This window comes from Zosterops lateralis (genome assembly GCF_965231275.1).
Source record: "Zosterops lateralis genome assembly, chromosome: 10".
Taxonomy (NCBI): Eukaryota; Metazoa; Chordata; class Aves; order Passeriformes; family Zosteropidae; genus Zosterops; species Zosterops lateralis.
The window spans coordinates 24,091,968-24,106,236 of NC_139770.1; the positions used below are offsets into that span (position 1 = coordinate 24,091,968).

The 14,269-nt window shown below is 47.9% G+C and overlaps 1 protein-coding gene across 1 annotated transcript in view; it reads right to left on the reverse strand.

Annotated features, from left to right (window-relative positions):
- GPC1 (glypican 1) overlaps positions 1–13,924 on the reverse strand; it is a 199,215-nt gene extending 185,291 nt beyond the window's left edge. The window contains exon 1 of the mRNA XM_083868489.1: positions 13,745–13,924. Coding sequence (XP_083724615.1) covers positions 13,745–13,901 — 157 coding nt within the window. The 5' untranslated portion in view covers positions 13,902–13,924. The remainder of the gene's footprint in view (positions 1–13,744) is intronic.
- Positions 13,925–14,269: the final 345 nt, after the last annotated feature.

A 14,269-nucleotide genomic window follows, 5' to 3' on the forward strand; every position in this document is an offset into this window, starting at 1 on the left:
GGTTACAGCAGATGGTGCTCTGTCAAGTGGGACTTGTGCAAACCCTGCACTTGGAGCACCCCAATTGTTGACCAGGCTGTCTGATCACTTCTACACCTGTCAGGAAGCCTTCTGGAATCTCCTGCCCAACCCTCTCATTCTACAGCTCCAGAGATGTCCTAAACTCTGCAATACCAGCAAAATACCAGGGTGTAGCTGCTGCCTGCAGCTCCTCTGAACTGCTGCAAAGGATCCAGGGCAGGACCAGGGCCTGAAGGAAGGGACCACAACTCACAGGCACTTGGATCATCTCTAGATGATTTGCTGCAGGACCACATCACCATCACTGTACATGTTCAACACACAGGCACTTCCCTCACCCTCTTCTCCAAGCACAAACATTTTACTGCTCTGCAAAGCACCAAATTACATGGACTGGATCCATGATTTGGTCCAGTGCATTCTGAACTAAGGAAAAATGCCTTCAAAGAAGCTGCCTTTAAATGTGGTCTGAGCAATGCTGCATTCCCCCCTGCTCTGTCTCCTGCAGGAGGCAGAGAGTCAGGGCAAGCCTTCTGGGAGAGCTGCATTCTTGGGTGCTCCCACCCTGCCCACCCCAGCCAGTGGGAGCTGCTCCCTGGGCAGAGTCATCCTCTCCTTGTCAGAGTTATTCCCTCTGACCACCTCGGCCGTGCTGAATCCAAAAGTCACCCAAACAAAAGCTGCCATCCTGGGTCTCTCCATCATCTGAGCAGCAGCAAACATGCTGAGTTAAGTGCAAGGTAAGCAGTATTTTTATTTGGTTAATTAGAATTGCTCATCAAATGAAAACAAAGAAGTGATTTACTGCAGAACTGGTACAGGTAGTTGTTGCATAAGAACATTCCTGCATATTTGGCTACATTAGGAATATTTTTTAATTAACAGTTTCTCCTTGGCTAAAGCAAACCATAGAAAATAAAGAAAGAGAAGTTTCACACAAAGATACTGCCGAATCCCTCAACTGCCAGCTACTTTTTTTCTGCAGGGAGGATTTTAAATTAAAAGCAGATTGCCTTCATTAGCGTTACCAGGAGCCATGTAAGTGCCAAAGCTGACAGAAACACAACCGTGATTTGCAGATTTGGCAAGTGCCATTTTCTCTTTTTGCAAATGTAGGTAATGTCATTTGTATTAAAGGGGTTTTGTGGGGGATGCTGCAAAAAAGAAGTCCTTCCCCAACAGAGGAAAAATATCTCCAGAGCAGCAATTTAGTCATCTGAGGCTCTCAAGTTTTCTCTCCTTGTTAACTTTGCAAGAAAGTTCATTGCATTAAATTTGTGTGGAAATTGGTCAGACAGCATGTATGAATGTTACAAACTGTCTTCTCCTGATGACTGAGCAGAATACAGTAGCAAGCCCAAAATAAACATTTCAGCAGTGATCTTTGACATATAGCCATACTCAAGCTTTCCATGACACATTGCCAAACCCTCAGCAGCCATTCAGCATGGATCTCACCAAAATCACTATTTTCTTTACTTCATTTTAGCTGAGGGTAGGAAAGTTAAATTTCTGCCGAGGGCAGCTGTGTTTGCAGGCTTCATGTTCTGCTCCAGAGACCCAGCCTTGGTGATGAGGGAAAGTCTGGGTAGTAATTTTACTCTGATTGCAGTGTGAATAGCTGGGAAGAGCTGCAGAGCAGAGGGGGATGCATGAAGGGACTCCAAATGCCCTGCTCCCCTCCCTGGTGCATCAGTGTCCCCCACATTCTGCTGTCCTGCCTCAGGAGGAAAACTCAAGGTACATAACCGAGGTGTTAAAACCCACACAAGGCGTATCTCAGTTTGTGTTAGATGTGACACAGAAGTTGTTGGTTTTGGGGCTGAACTGATGTGACAGCAAAGCCACAGGGGTTACCCTGACCCCTGTGTGGGTCTCCCTGGGGCTGGGAACAGACCCCTGAGCACCAGCACTGCCCTATGTGTGCTGCTGAGACAGTCAGTGCCTGCTGTGTGGGGCTCACAGAGCCTCCTGCCATGGGAAAACAATGGCAATTACAGGATGAAGAGACAAGAGAAATGGGTAACGTCCTAAAAGAAGCCAGATGCTCAGTGGCATAGCACTAGAGACCACAGCACCCCCGAGTGAATGAAGGATTTCTTCCCCCAGCTGTAGCCAAAACGGGGAGGTCTGAACACACTGCTAAACTCTGCAGGAAGTACTCCAACACAGCATTACCACGGTCACAAATGTAAAGTCTGTCTGCAGTAATTAGGATTGTACTACATATGATTTATTAGGCACTGTCTTATAATCAAGACTAAAATAGCTGCCTACATTGTAGTAACCAGTTTCTTAACTGCCTAAAAATAAAGTGACAAATGTAATGCAGTGCCAGAGATGTAACCAATGCTGGAAATAATGTTAACCTACATGGAGCCTGCAAAGGTAACCACAGTGTGTCTGCTGGTAAACTTCAATCCAACCTGGAGTTAAACCCTCAGTGACTCTGCAATTTTGGTTTGCATCTTCAAAAGAACCAGAGAAGCCACTTCTGTCTCTGTAGTCCAACTCTGTTTCACCACACAGTGAACAGAGTTCATTATCCATGGAACTAAACACTAAGTAATGAGTTAACAATAATTAAACTGAAAGAGACACAGATTAAAGGAACTTATTATTCCCTGATCTGCCAAGCAAATTGTTTAGATACCTGCAATCAATGAGTAATGATGAAACAGAGCAAAACCCCAACAAACCAAGGAGCCAACAACAGGCTTGTAAAAATCTGTTCAGTAAGGCCCATGTATCTTCGTTAGGCTGATCAGCACAGAATTTTAATCAACAAAACCCCCCTGTCTTTATGCATCACGAGATCAGAGGCAGAATGTGGCCCAAAATTATGCTGTTGCTGTTTATTATTCATGTATCACAGGACTGATGAAGATTTATGGTCCTATTGTGCTAAGTACTGTATAGTGAAATTCAGAGAAATAGTGAGAATCAGTACTCCCAGACTTTATAATTCAAAGACAAATTACAAAAACAAGGTATTGTAATTTAAAGACAGTAATGAACAGATGGGGATTGGAGATACAGACAGATTAAGCAACTTGCCCAAGGTCATGCCAGACACATGTGCCAGAGCAGAAAATTTAACTGCTCTCCAGAGTACCAGCACAGGTTTTTACTCATGTAGGAGGATGCTGTTGCTCCTCTTTAATTTCACTAGATGTCATTTTTCATAAGCTAATAAATAAGTTCAAAAATTGCTAATGTTACATGGCAGTACTGGAAGGATTTTCTTTCATCTCTCCCTCCTCAGAAGACCATCATTAACTAAAGTCCTCTTTTGTATACCTGGTCTGTGTATGGCACAATTACAGCATTTGCACAGAATCACAGAAAAATTGAAGCCCACAGGTGTCCTGCAGCCATCTAGTCCAACCCCTCATTCAAAGCAGGACAAACTAGAGCAGATGCTCCAAGGCCTGGTCCACTCAAACTCTGAGTATCTTCAAGGATGGAGATGGAAATCACAACACTTCTCTGGACTCTGCCTGTGTCAAATCACTCATGTTGAAAAAGTCTTTCCATGTATGAAATGAGAATTTCTCCAGTTCCAGCTCAAGTCCATCACCTCCTGCTGCTGCCATGCACAAAGTCCAGCTCTGTCTCCTCAGTTCCCACACACTGAGGAGCTGCAGGCAAAAGTGGGATCTCTTCTAGCCCTCTTTCTTCCGGCCTTCACTTGGTGAACAAGCCCAGTGTTCAGAGCTGCCCCTTGGGCACACTCCAACCCCACCAACAGCTTGGTGGCTGTGCCAGAGCAGCCCCACTGCAGCTGTACCTTTCCTGGGCAGGTAGCCTGGAATGGGGCACTGTGCTCCAGCTGCAGCCCCAAAGCCACCAAACACAAGACTGTAAGGCACTTCACAGCATTTTTCAGAAAAAGGATGCAAAAACTTAATTTTCTTCTATCAGTTTATTGTATTTTTATGCATTCTACTCTAGACAAACCCTGCAGCCTCCAGTTTACAGAACAACACAAGAACATTGGTTTTGCACACCACTTGTGGATGTTTGCTGTTCCAGGGGTCTCAGTCTCATTTCTCAGTGGCTCCCAGAGAAACCACTGCTCCCATAAAGGACCCTGCAAAGGGACATCTCACAAGTCCTTTTCTGTAGCTGGCAAAAAGGATAGCCAGGTCAGCCTGAGTGATGTAAAGTGCTCAAAATATATCAGTGACAGCAGCATAACACAAGACACCATGCTGCTGGACACATGTACATCAGCAGATACATTTAGGAATTTCAGTCCCAAAACCTGTCACGGTTTTTTGTTAACTGTGAAAAATATTTAATATTATGACTATGACAGGACATCTCTTCAGTGCAACACAAACAGTAGCAGCAGTGTTACTAATTAAACCAAAACTCGAGCTCCCAGACAGCTGATCCAGGATAGTGGGAGAAGTGATATTGCATTTCAACACAGTGGCTTTCTCTCCTGGTTTACAAGTAAAATGCGTCCCCTGTCAAAAGGTGTTTCCTCTCTGTTTATTTTAAGAATAAAGTCACAGCTTAAGCTTTGCTTATTTATATTTGCTGGTGCCTATGAAGATTTACCAACAAAAAAAATCATTTTAATTAGTTCTGCAGAAGTGCAATCAACATTTGGTTTAGGTTGTCCCTGAATGTACTGCCCTAAGGAGCAGCATGATCAGTCCACTCAGCCATCCTGATATGAAAAGCTCAGCATAGAGACATTTGGGGCTGTAGTGATCCCACAAGTGAACAGTGCAGCACATGTGGATATGGCAAAACAAGTTGTCCCTCATGTTGCTGTACAGATGGGACAAGCCAGCTGGGTGTGAGAGGCAAGCTCTGGATGCCAATGGCACTTTTATACCAGCTGTGAAAGCAGAGCAATGGAATCCCAGCTTTGGGATGAGCCATTCCTCCATTTATGAATACAGTTAAAGGCACACTGAGCAGAGGTAGGTGCTACATCAAAATGCAGGGATCACATCATGCCCCAAAGAGCACTTTGCCTGTGAGAGGTGTGGTTGTGGGCACAGGGCATCTGGCCAGGTAACACTCACCTGTGAAGACAAGCTCAGCATGTGGCCACCATGCACCTGTGAAAGTTTGTGTTTTGAGCACAGAACAGAGACAGAACAGAGCTGCCACAAATCACAGAACTGTTTTGGTTGGAAAGGATCTCTAAGATCATCTGGCCATTAAGCCAGCCCTGCCAAGCCCACCACTGGCAAAAGGCAAACTGGAACACCACTCTGGCCTCCCCAGGTTCTTCCCAAGGTCCCCTCCACATACTCCCCAAGACACAAGCATCTGGGACACTGCTACAAGCCAGGGCCATGGGACAGGATGGGGCACAGCCCGGGGGAGCCTGCAGCTGAGTCCAAGGGATTCCTACCCACGGGTTCCCACCATTGTGCAGCCCTTCCTCAAATTCACAGCAGATGAGTCCCTCAGCTACGCTTTGGCCCTGAGAGCCTCTCTAATAAAAATACCAACCTCCTCCTCCTCCTTCATCATGGCAGCCTCTCTGAGACCTCCCGCAAACACAAGGGGAGAGAGAGGCAGAGGGATTCTTTTGCAGGGGGTGTTTGGTGTTCTGTCACAAAGCCAAACAGATGTTTGTAAAAATCTAAACTGATTCTAGAACTGTTTTAAACTCACACAGCTGTGCACAGCGAGCAACTGCACTGGAGTGGAAGTCCACTGCTCACATCGAGGGACTAGAGTTTAATAAACCAAACTTCCCGTGAGTTACTCGAGCGCTCTCATTCCAATTTAGCGTTTACAGCAGAGGAAACTGCTGAAACAAGGAGAGCAAAGTGGCTTTTCCAGCTCCATGGTGAAAATTTGCATCCAGATGGGGACTAGGACAAGCCCTCCCCGGTGCCAGAGCCAGACAGTAATTACAGCACCCAGTTTGCACCAGGAGCTTATCTGGGGAGGAACAGACGAGGCTCTGGGACAGCAGCCTCACACTAAAGTCTGCCGGGCTTGGCACTCACTCCAGGATCAATTATACAACGAAATCACCGCAAACTTCAGTGCAACAACATGAGCTGAGAGCAGAAGAGACTGAAGTAGCCTCTTTGTATTTTTAAAAATGTGAAATTAATGCCAATTTCTGACAGTGCTTTTTTTAGTTTTATTTATGAACGAAAATTACAACTATGAATTTCTAAAATACTCCTATTTTAGAAATATGCCCATCCAACTGAATTACACAGGATAGTTTTACAATCCTATAAAATACTAATTTTCTGCAAGCCAAAACTATTTGTCATAGAGTGTTTGCATTTTAGTTATATAAAAGATTGACTGTCTACATAAGTGCTACCATGTTGCTCCCCCAAACCACAGCAAAACTTCTGTCGTTGTTTTCTTCTCTTTTTTATACTTGAGAAGAATGCATGGCAATTGAAAAACTGGTTTTACTCATGTTGCTAGAACAGGAGTCTGTAACAGCTGGGTAATTCTGTATTTCTGATTCATGCTGCACTATACAGAAAAGAACATAAAATCAAATTAGTTTTATAATTTCTATACAGACAACACAGTTGTGATGAGTGTATTTTTTAAAGCTCAGAAGAAAGAGCATTGTGAAAAACTGTCACAGTACTCTGCTTATTTGAACTTTAAGAAAGAAAAGTTTTCCATATCTGAAGAATTCCAAGTAAAACAGGAACAGATTACCAGGCAGAAGGGACTGACCAGGCTCACAGCCCTGTCACGTTCAGACAAGCATTTTAAGTGTCTGCAGCTAAAGCTTCATTATTTTTCGCAGAACAATCTAGCAGCAGAGGAAACCCGATCCCCTGGGAATCAAATGTTACTTAAAGACAGGTTTCACCTGTCAGGGATAAAACATATCCTGGGCAACAAAGTGTCAGGGTAAACAGACATCAGAAGAGAGGGCAGTCTGTCCTTCACGGCTAACAGAGAATGGAGGAAATTTTGTGCTTTCATTGAGTTATGAAATTTATCTATTTTTTCTAACTTTGAGGGGAAACATTCTAATGCAACGGCAGCTACAGCAGCGTCGTGCAAAAAATCTGCAAAACACGGTGGAATAACTTTCAAGCAACTGCTTATGAGGGTTCCTGCAAGCTTTAGGATCTGCCTTCCCTGGGCCTGTCCCCATCACAATGGGGCAGAGTTACCCTTACAGCCATCAGTAAGACACAGACAGCAGAACAAAAGTGTCACTTTTTCCCAGGTAAATTCAAGGATGAAGAGATTGTTGTGGACTGGCTCTGGGCCACCACTCATGCAGGTGCCTTCCCTGCCCCACAGGCTGCCCACTCAAGTTCTCCTTCCTTCTCACAGCTCTGCCTGGGAGGCACTGTTTGGAGGCAAATTGAAAAAGAAGGTCCAACTCTGGCCTCACTTACAGAGGTAGAAAGGAATGATTTAGGATTTTCAGAAAGACTCAATCTGTGCAGCAAGGTCAGAAGGGGCAGATGAAGGCTGAGGAGAGCACTTGATGGTGACTTTCCTGCCACCCAGCCAGAAGTAGTACCAAAGCCAAGAGGGTGACTCTAGGTTCGCTCCATGCCCTCTGCAGGGCAGGACATTGCAGGGACATGGGACACCCTCTGCCTGTCCCCAGCCCTGCTGCTGTGGAACTGGACATGCTTCCATCAGGGGACACCCCACCACTGCAGGACAGGACAGGTCAGGACACCTCACTGCAGGTAACTCTCTGCAGGGCCTTTTGTTACAGCTTCCCTGAGCAGGAGCAACAGGAGCACTCAGCACCCTGGGAGCTGCTTGGGGCAAAGCAGCACTCCTGTCAGGAGGCAACACTGTCACAGAAGTTGGGCAGCTGTGTGCCAGAGCAGCCTGCTGTTCTGACAGTGTCCCCTCCCTGGGGCTACCTGCCTGCTGCATGTACACAGAATCATCCCATGGGGCAAAGAAAGAAACCCAATATACAGAAACATGTAGCATTCAGCAGGGACCTGGGCAGCAAACAGAAATTAAAGCTGTTTTCCCCAAGGAAGCCTGTGCAGTTCCACAGAATTGAGATGTCTATTTCCCTGGTCTTCCCCTGAAATTCTCAGTTGAATGCTGGAAGCAAATACAGAATTTCTCCTTGTGCCAGTGACAGCTGTCAGTCACTCCCCCAGCTACCCTGCTCCTCACATCCACAGCCCCACAGAAGGAACCCACAAACACTGCTGCCCTGAGACCAGAGCTGAGCACTGGCCCCAACTCACACAGTGCTGAGACTGCTGCAGACAGAGGGTCAGGATATTGCTCAGACCAACAGCTCTCCGAGGCTGCAGCCATCCTTTTATCCTGCCTTCCCCTGCCATACTGTGCCTAATGCAATTTGATGCTGCAATAAAAATAGATGATCCTCAGCTCCCCTCCCCAGCCCAGTGGGCGCTGGTGGGTGAGGCACAGAGCCTCACAGTGCTCAGCTGCTGCTCATGGGCAGGTGCTCCAGGGCCTCTGCTTCCAGTTATCTTTATTGTGACCTACAAGGAAAAACCTCTGGCTTTAAATACACATTTCTGATAACGAAGTTACCAGCTCCCACCCTGCCTTTGGCTAAGCCAAAGCACACTTAATTATTGAAATCACCCAGAGGAATATCTCTCTCTGGTCCCCTCCATGTGAGACATTGTACTGAAAGCAATAGAACATTAAACCAACTGTTTTACAATCACTGCCAAAAACCACACATCTCTCCAGCCCATCCCAAGAGCCCAGACACTGAGTGACAAGTGTTCCTAAATAAAACAGGGCACTTGCAAGGCAGGAACAGCAAAAGGAGAGATGTGAGCTCTGCAGTTTCACACAATGGTGCTGGTGGGTGTCTCCAGCTAAACATCCATGCAAATTTTCTGGAAAAAGAAATAGCAGGCTTTTGCTTCACCAACAAAAGAAGCTGTTGAAATAGGGAGGTTTTTTTCAGACACAGCTGATAAGGATAATTACGTGGTGGAGAGCTTAGTCACCCATCTCACGGCGACAGAAAAGCAGATTCTCTTAAAAATAACGCCAGCACCAGAGAAGTGTCCGGATGCCGGCAGGAAGGTCCCCGGCCGGGAATGCCGCTAGAGGGCACCGCGTTATCCACGGATAAATCCCAATCCCAGCCCGGGAGCGCTCCGGGCGCGCACACGGCCGGGCTTGTGTCGGGCACCGCTCAGTGCCCCCCCGACATTCCCACCCAAACACCTGCCAGATGGAGGGAAAGGCACAATTCCCTGCGGTTTGCCTCCTCAGAAATAGCCCTCTAAGCCCAGCAGGCTACAAAGGCCACTCTGATGTGCCCCGAACAAATTCGGTTCATTAACGGGATGTGTTACATCTGGGAGTTCTCCGTGGAGCTGATCCTGAGAAATGCCTCTGCCCTAAGGAAATACAACCCAAATGGAATGACCACCGCAAAAAGTGCTGGATCAACAGAGTGCTCCTTTTAATCATGCGTACAGATCTTTCCTTGGGAATGGAGGAGCCCCAAATTTTATGTTTCAAACCACAGATGTAGGCTTGTCCCACTTTGGAAGTGCCAGCAAGTGAAGTACCGTCCAAGATGGGATTTCATTACCCCCTTCCAAGAGCCTGATCAAGCCCCAGCTGGTTGCCAGACCTGTTCTCTACTTAGATAACACTTCTCTGAAGGGCTCAAACATATACACTTGACAATGTTTTCATCATAAAACCTAGTTATACAGCTTAAAATGACTAAAAGGTTAAAAAAATTGTTCTGATTCCTTTCAGCTGGGGAGCCAGGGAAGGATCTGTGTGGGATGTGTGGCTGGATGGGCAGCCTGGCAAAGTCCAGCTTTTTTCTCTACCCTCCTCTTCTCTGGCTGCCCTGCACCCACTGCCCATGTCAGCAAGAGTGACCTGACAGCAAATCATGTCTAGGAAGGATTAGTCCCAGGAATAAACAAACCAAAGCAGAAGTCCAAACCAAACAGAGAACAAGGGCCAAGCACGTTCACACCAAACCCTCATGTCGTCTCCAGTCCATGAAGGAACTACCTCTGCTCGAGATACTGGGGAGCACTCACCCATCCAACATCCCCCACCAAACTCCAAGACACTCTTGTAAGTCAGAGAGAGCTGGATATTCCCCCACAGGCAAATATTTTGTGGTGTGGGCTCACTCTCTTCTATCACAAGTCACACTGTGAGCCTAAGACAACCAGTCCCTAACACAGGCACAAAGAGCACCCCTGGAGCAGGGTATGTCCCCCTTCTGTCACCAGAGCAGGGGACCCACAGGGGGATGATGGTGCCTGGGCAGCAAGAACGTGAGACAGTGGAAACAGGTGCTGCCTCCAGAAGACTCAAGAGGAGACAGAAAAACTGGAAGTTCTCAAACTAGTTTCCCATATTCTGTAGCAATCAGAGAAAGGGGGTGTGGGTCATCCAAAAGAGAAGTGGGAACACTCTCCAACACTCTCCAGCAGGAAAGCTGTGATCAAGTTAGGAGTACATCTCATGGGAGCAACTGGTGTAACTTTCCCAAACTCAAGGAGCAGGGGGCTTTTCCCCCAGCCACAGAAACTTTCTTGTAGGCAGATCTTCACCCCAGACTCTGGGTGCATGGCTGTCTGTCAGGATTGCTAACTTGAGCAGACACCACTTTCATGTTTGGGAATTTTGCCATTGACTTCAAAGTACTGAGATATAACACCTTGTGTATTCCCTAAACACACTTAATAACAGCACCTGACACATTTAAAGTGCTTAGACATGTTAAAGGCATTGTACAACATTAGCAAAAAACCAGGAAACCCTGTCTAGGTGGTTCGTGAGAAATCTGGTAAGCCAAGAGTCTATCCCTGCATCAGATGCTTATCTATTAGCCAGCTAATAACTGTGTGACTGCTACTCCAACTGATCCCTGCAGCCACAGGCAGGGACTACCTTCTGGTGAGCTGTGGAGACACTAGATTATTCATAATCCTCTTAAATCATAACTAAGAATACAGATTAGAAGGTGTAAAGCGTGCAGTAAGTGTTCTAAACCCAACACAAACACAGCCAATCTCAGTCTGAGTCAGAGCCTGCACGCTGGGAGCTCGCTGAACTCCTGCAGGGCAGCTCTGGGGTGCAGGCAGTGGTGCTTTGGCTCCTGGGGCTGGGCTGCTGTGACATCAACACACACCAAGCAGTGCCTGCAGCCAGGTGAAGGCAGGTCAGCCCAGCATGGCAGCACCAGTTTGGGGACAAGGGCTAAGAAATTAACGTTCCCCTTTGCTTCAGGGCAAGCAATGGAGAGAAAGTCTCCTTGGAGAGGGACAAAGGGAAGGGCTTTTGTCTCCAGACAGCTCAGAAATAAAATAAAATCACAGTTCATGGAGTAGCTCTTAAAATATAAAGGCTGCCATCAGGATACTTCAGCACAGCTCCAACTGGAGACAACACTGAACCCACTTCATCAACATCTTTTAACTTATCCAAAAGTTGCCCAATCACAGAATCCTAAAGTTGGAAGAACCCATCCATATCATCTTGTCCAGTCATCAATGCAGCACCGCCGTAATAGCCCCTTAATCCACATCTCTGAGCAACTCCACCACCTCCTCCTAATGTGTGGCCACTCTTTCAGTGAACATTTTTTCTAATATATAATCTGAACTTGCCCTGGCACAACCACTTCCTGCCCTTTCACTTGAGACATGGCAGAAGACACCTGCCCCTCCTCAGCTGTGTGCCCCTGGATGCATTCACGGGTGTAACTTGTCAAGGCTCCCTGCAGGTGACAACCCCCATGGTCAGCAAGCTGAACTGCTGCCACTGAAACCAGCCTGAAGCAAGAAGCAGATGTGGAACTATAAACTGCATGATCCTGTACTTGGTTTGTGTGGTGATACTGCAAAGAGGGTCTTGAGACTCCTCTTCTTGGGGACAGCAAAACTGGCACCAACCTTGGCACTAACCTGCACAGCTGCCCAAAAGCATAGAGGGTACACAACCCTGTGCTGTATCATGCATTTCTGTAAGGTTTGATCTACACTCACTGAAGTTTTAACTGCACTGGGCAAGTAACACAGCGACACAAAAATGTGTTCCTGAACACGCATCAGTCAGGAGCTAATTACCAATGAAAATCATCAAGTCTGGTAGCTGTTATAAACACTGGTATGATGGTAGCAGCAGCAGGTTTATGTGTGGGACCTTCTTCCTCCAAGCACTTCTTTTATTACTTTCCACGGGATATTCAAGTTTTCATGGCATTTACCTTCAGAGTTTCCCTGTCTACAGTAACAGCCAGAGGTGCCAGGTTTGATACTACAGCTGTAACTACTGTGGCTTGAGACGGGCAGCGTGCGTGCTCATAGCAACACACAGCAGGAAACAGAACCCCTGGATCCTGGAAATCCGTGTCCTGACACTTGTGGAAACTGCACAATTTGCAGGTTCAGGATGTTTCAGTGGCTGCTAACCTGTGATATGTGATACTTGTAACCGCAGCTGCTGCGAGCCCCATGACTGCCCGTAGTACTACCCTGAGTACAAGGCTGCACCACCTTCACCAGTGTTTGTAAACACTCAGCCTTCCAAGAACTTCCCACTCGAAACACGACAGCTAATGTATTCACATCTGCAATAATTAGATGCAAATTTATAAAAAGCCGCTTTCTTGCTCAACAGAAGTACTTATTCTATTAATAGTGATGTTCAAATCATTCTGAAACTCCCCACTGTTTAACTTTGAGGACTGCTCGTTTTGCTTCAGAAATTTACTCTCAGTTGTAACTTGACAAAGGAGGTATTAATTTATTCACATTTATGAGGCATGTACACGGTTCAGCCTTCTCCATTCATTGGTCAGACAACAAATTGGTTTCTCTGAAAAATTACCTGATGAAATATTCAACATAAGGCATTGTGTAGCTTAGATGTGCACTACAAACTGCAGTTTGACTGGGGTGTCCCTGTAGGTTGGCTCTGGCACGTACGCCTGCATGCTTTATGCTTTGTCTGAAGGAGGAAGCTCCCCCAAGTGAGGAGAAGGCTCCTGGATATGGGTCACAAGTTAGTGTATCAAAACTTTGACAAGAATCTTAAAAACCCTACAATGCATCAGCATATTTTCCCCAAGCTTTCAGAGAAAAATAACCAAAACCAAGCCCAACACAAACCAGACCTTGAATATTCTTTGCTATTTCAGTTCTTTCTACAAAGAGGAGGAAATCAACCAAGATTTATCCAAAGCCAGAATGAAGGCAAGAGGATACACTCTAATGTAGGTTGCACGGGCTTCCTCTGCACTTCATGTTTGACACGGTCATTTTACTCCTGATTCATTTTTAGTAAGTGGCAAATACCATTTACACGTTTGCTTCCCATCTAGAAGAAGATTTAAATAAATCAATTCCCCTCTCACAACCTTGTGGCATTTTCCAGCTCCGACACCAAAACCCATTACACTCTGATTATTCTCGTTCCTGAATCGAAACCCCGAAACCCGTTTCACTTGTACTCAGAGCAGAAGCGACGAGACAATGAGAGAAAAGAATCACCACCGAGCACTCGGTGCGACCACCCCCCTCTCACAGTTCCGTTCCCATCGCCCCCGCCGGGAGACCCTTTTCCAGCCCGGGCAGCGCTGCCAGGGGAGCCCGGCCGTGGGGAACCCTCTCCGCTCCGACTTCTCGCCGCCCACGACCCGAGACAAACTCCAGCGTGGGGCGGCAAGCGCTCCCCGGCCCGCGGCTCCCGAGCCGTGCCCGGGCATCCCCGGCCGGCCCCGACCCGCGGGACTCACCGGAGATCTCGGCCTGGGGCACGCCGCTGAGGCTGAAGCCCTTGGCTCCATACAGCTGCCGGACCTCGGCGCAGCTCCTCGCCTTGCTGCCGCTGTCACCGCGAGCCGGGGCGGAGGCGACACACAGCAGCCAAAATCCCCACGGGAAGACGCGCATCCTTTCTCCGCTGGCCCCGCCACCTGCCGTGCGAAGGGCAAAGCCAAGGTCCCGCGGCGCGGGGAGCGGCCCCTCCGCGGGCAGCCCCGGCGGGACGGGCGGGCGAGGGCGGCGGGCGGGCGAGCCCCGGTGCCCGCGGCGAGCGGAGAAGGCGCCGCCGAGTTCAGCCCCCGGACGCCGCCGCGGCTCGGCCGAGGAGAAAGGAGGGGGGGGGGGGGCAGAGATCCAAGTTCGGCCGCGCCGCTTCAAAGCCCCGGAGCGTGAGCGCGCTGAGGGCTTTTGTTCTTAGCGCGGCTGCATCCCCGGGCAGTCCCGCCGCGATGCTGCCGGGGCTGCGGCGCCGCCGGGCCGGGCGGAGCGCGGCGGGG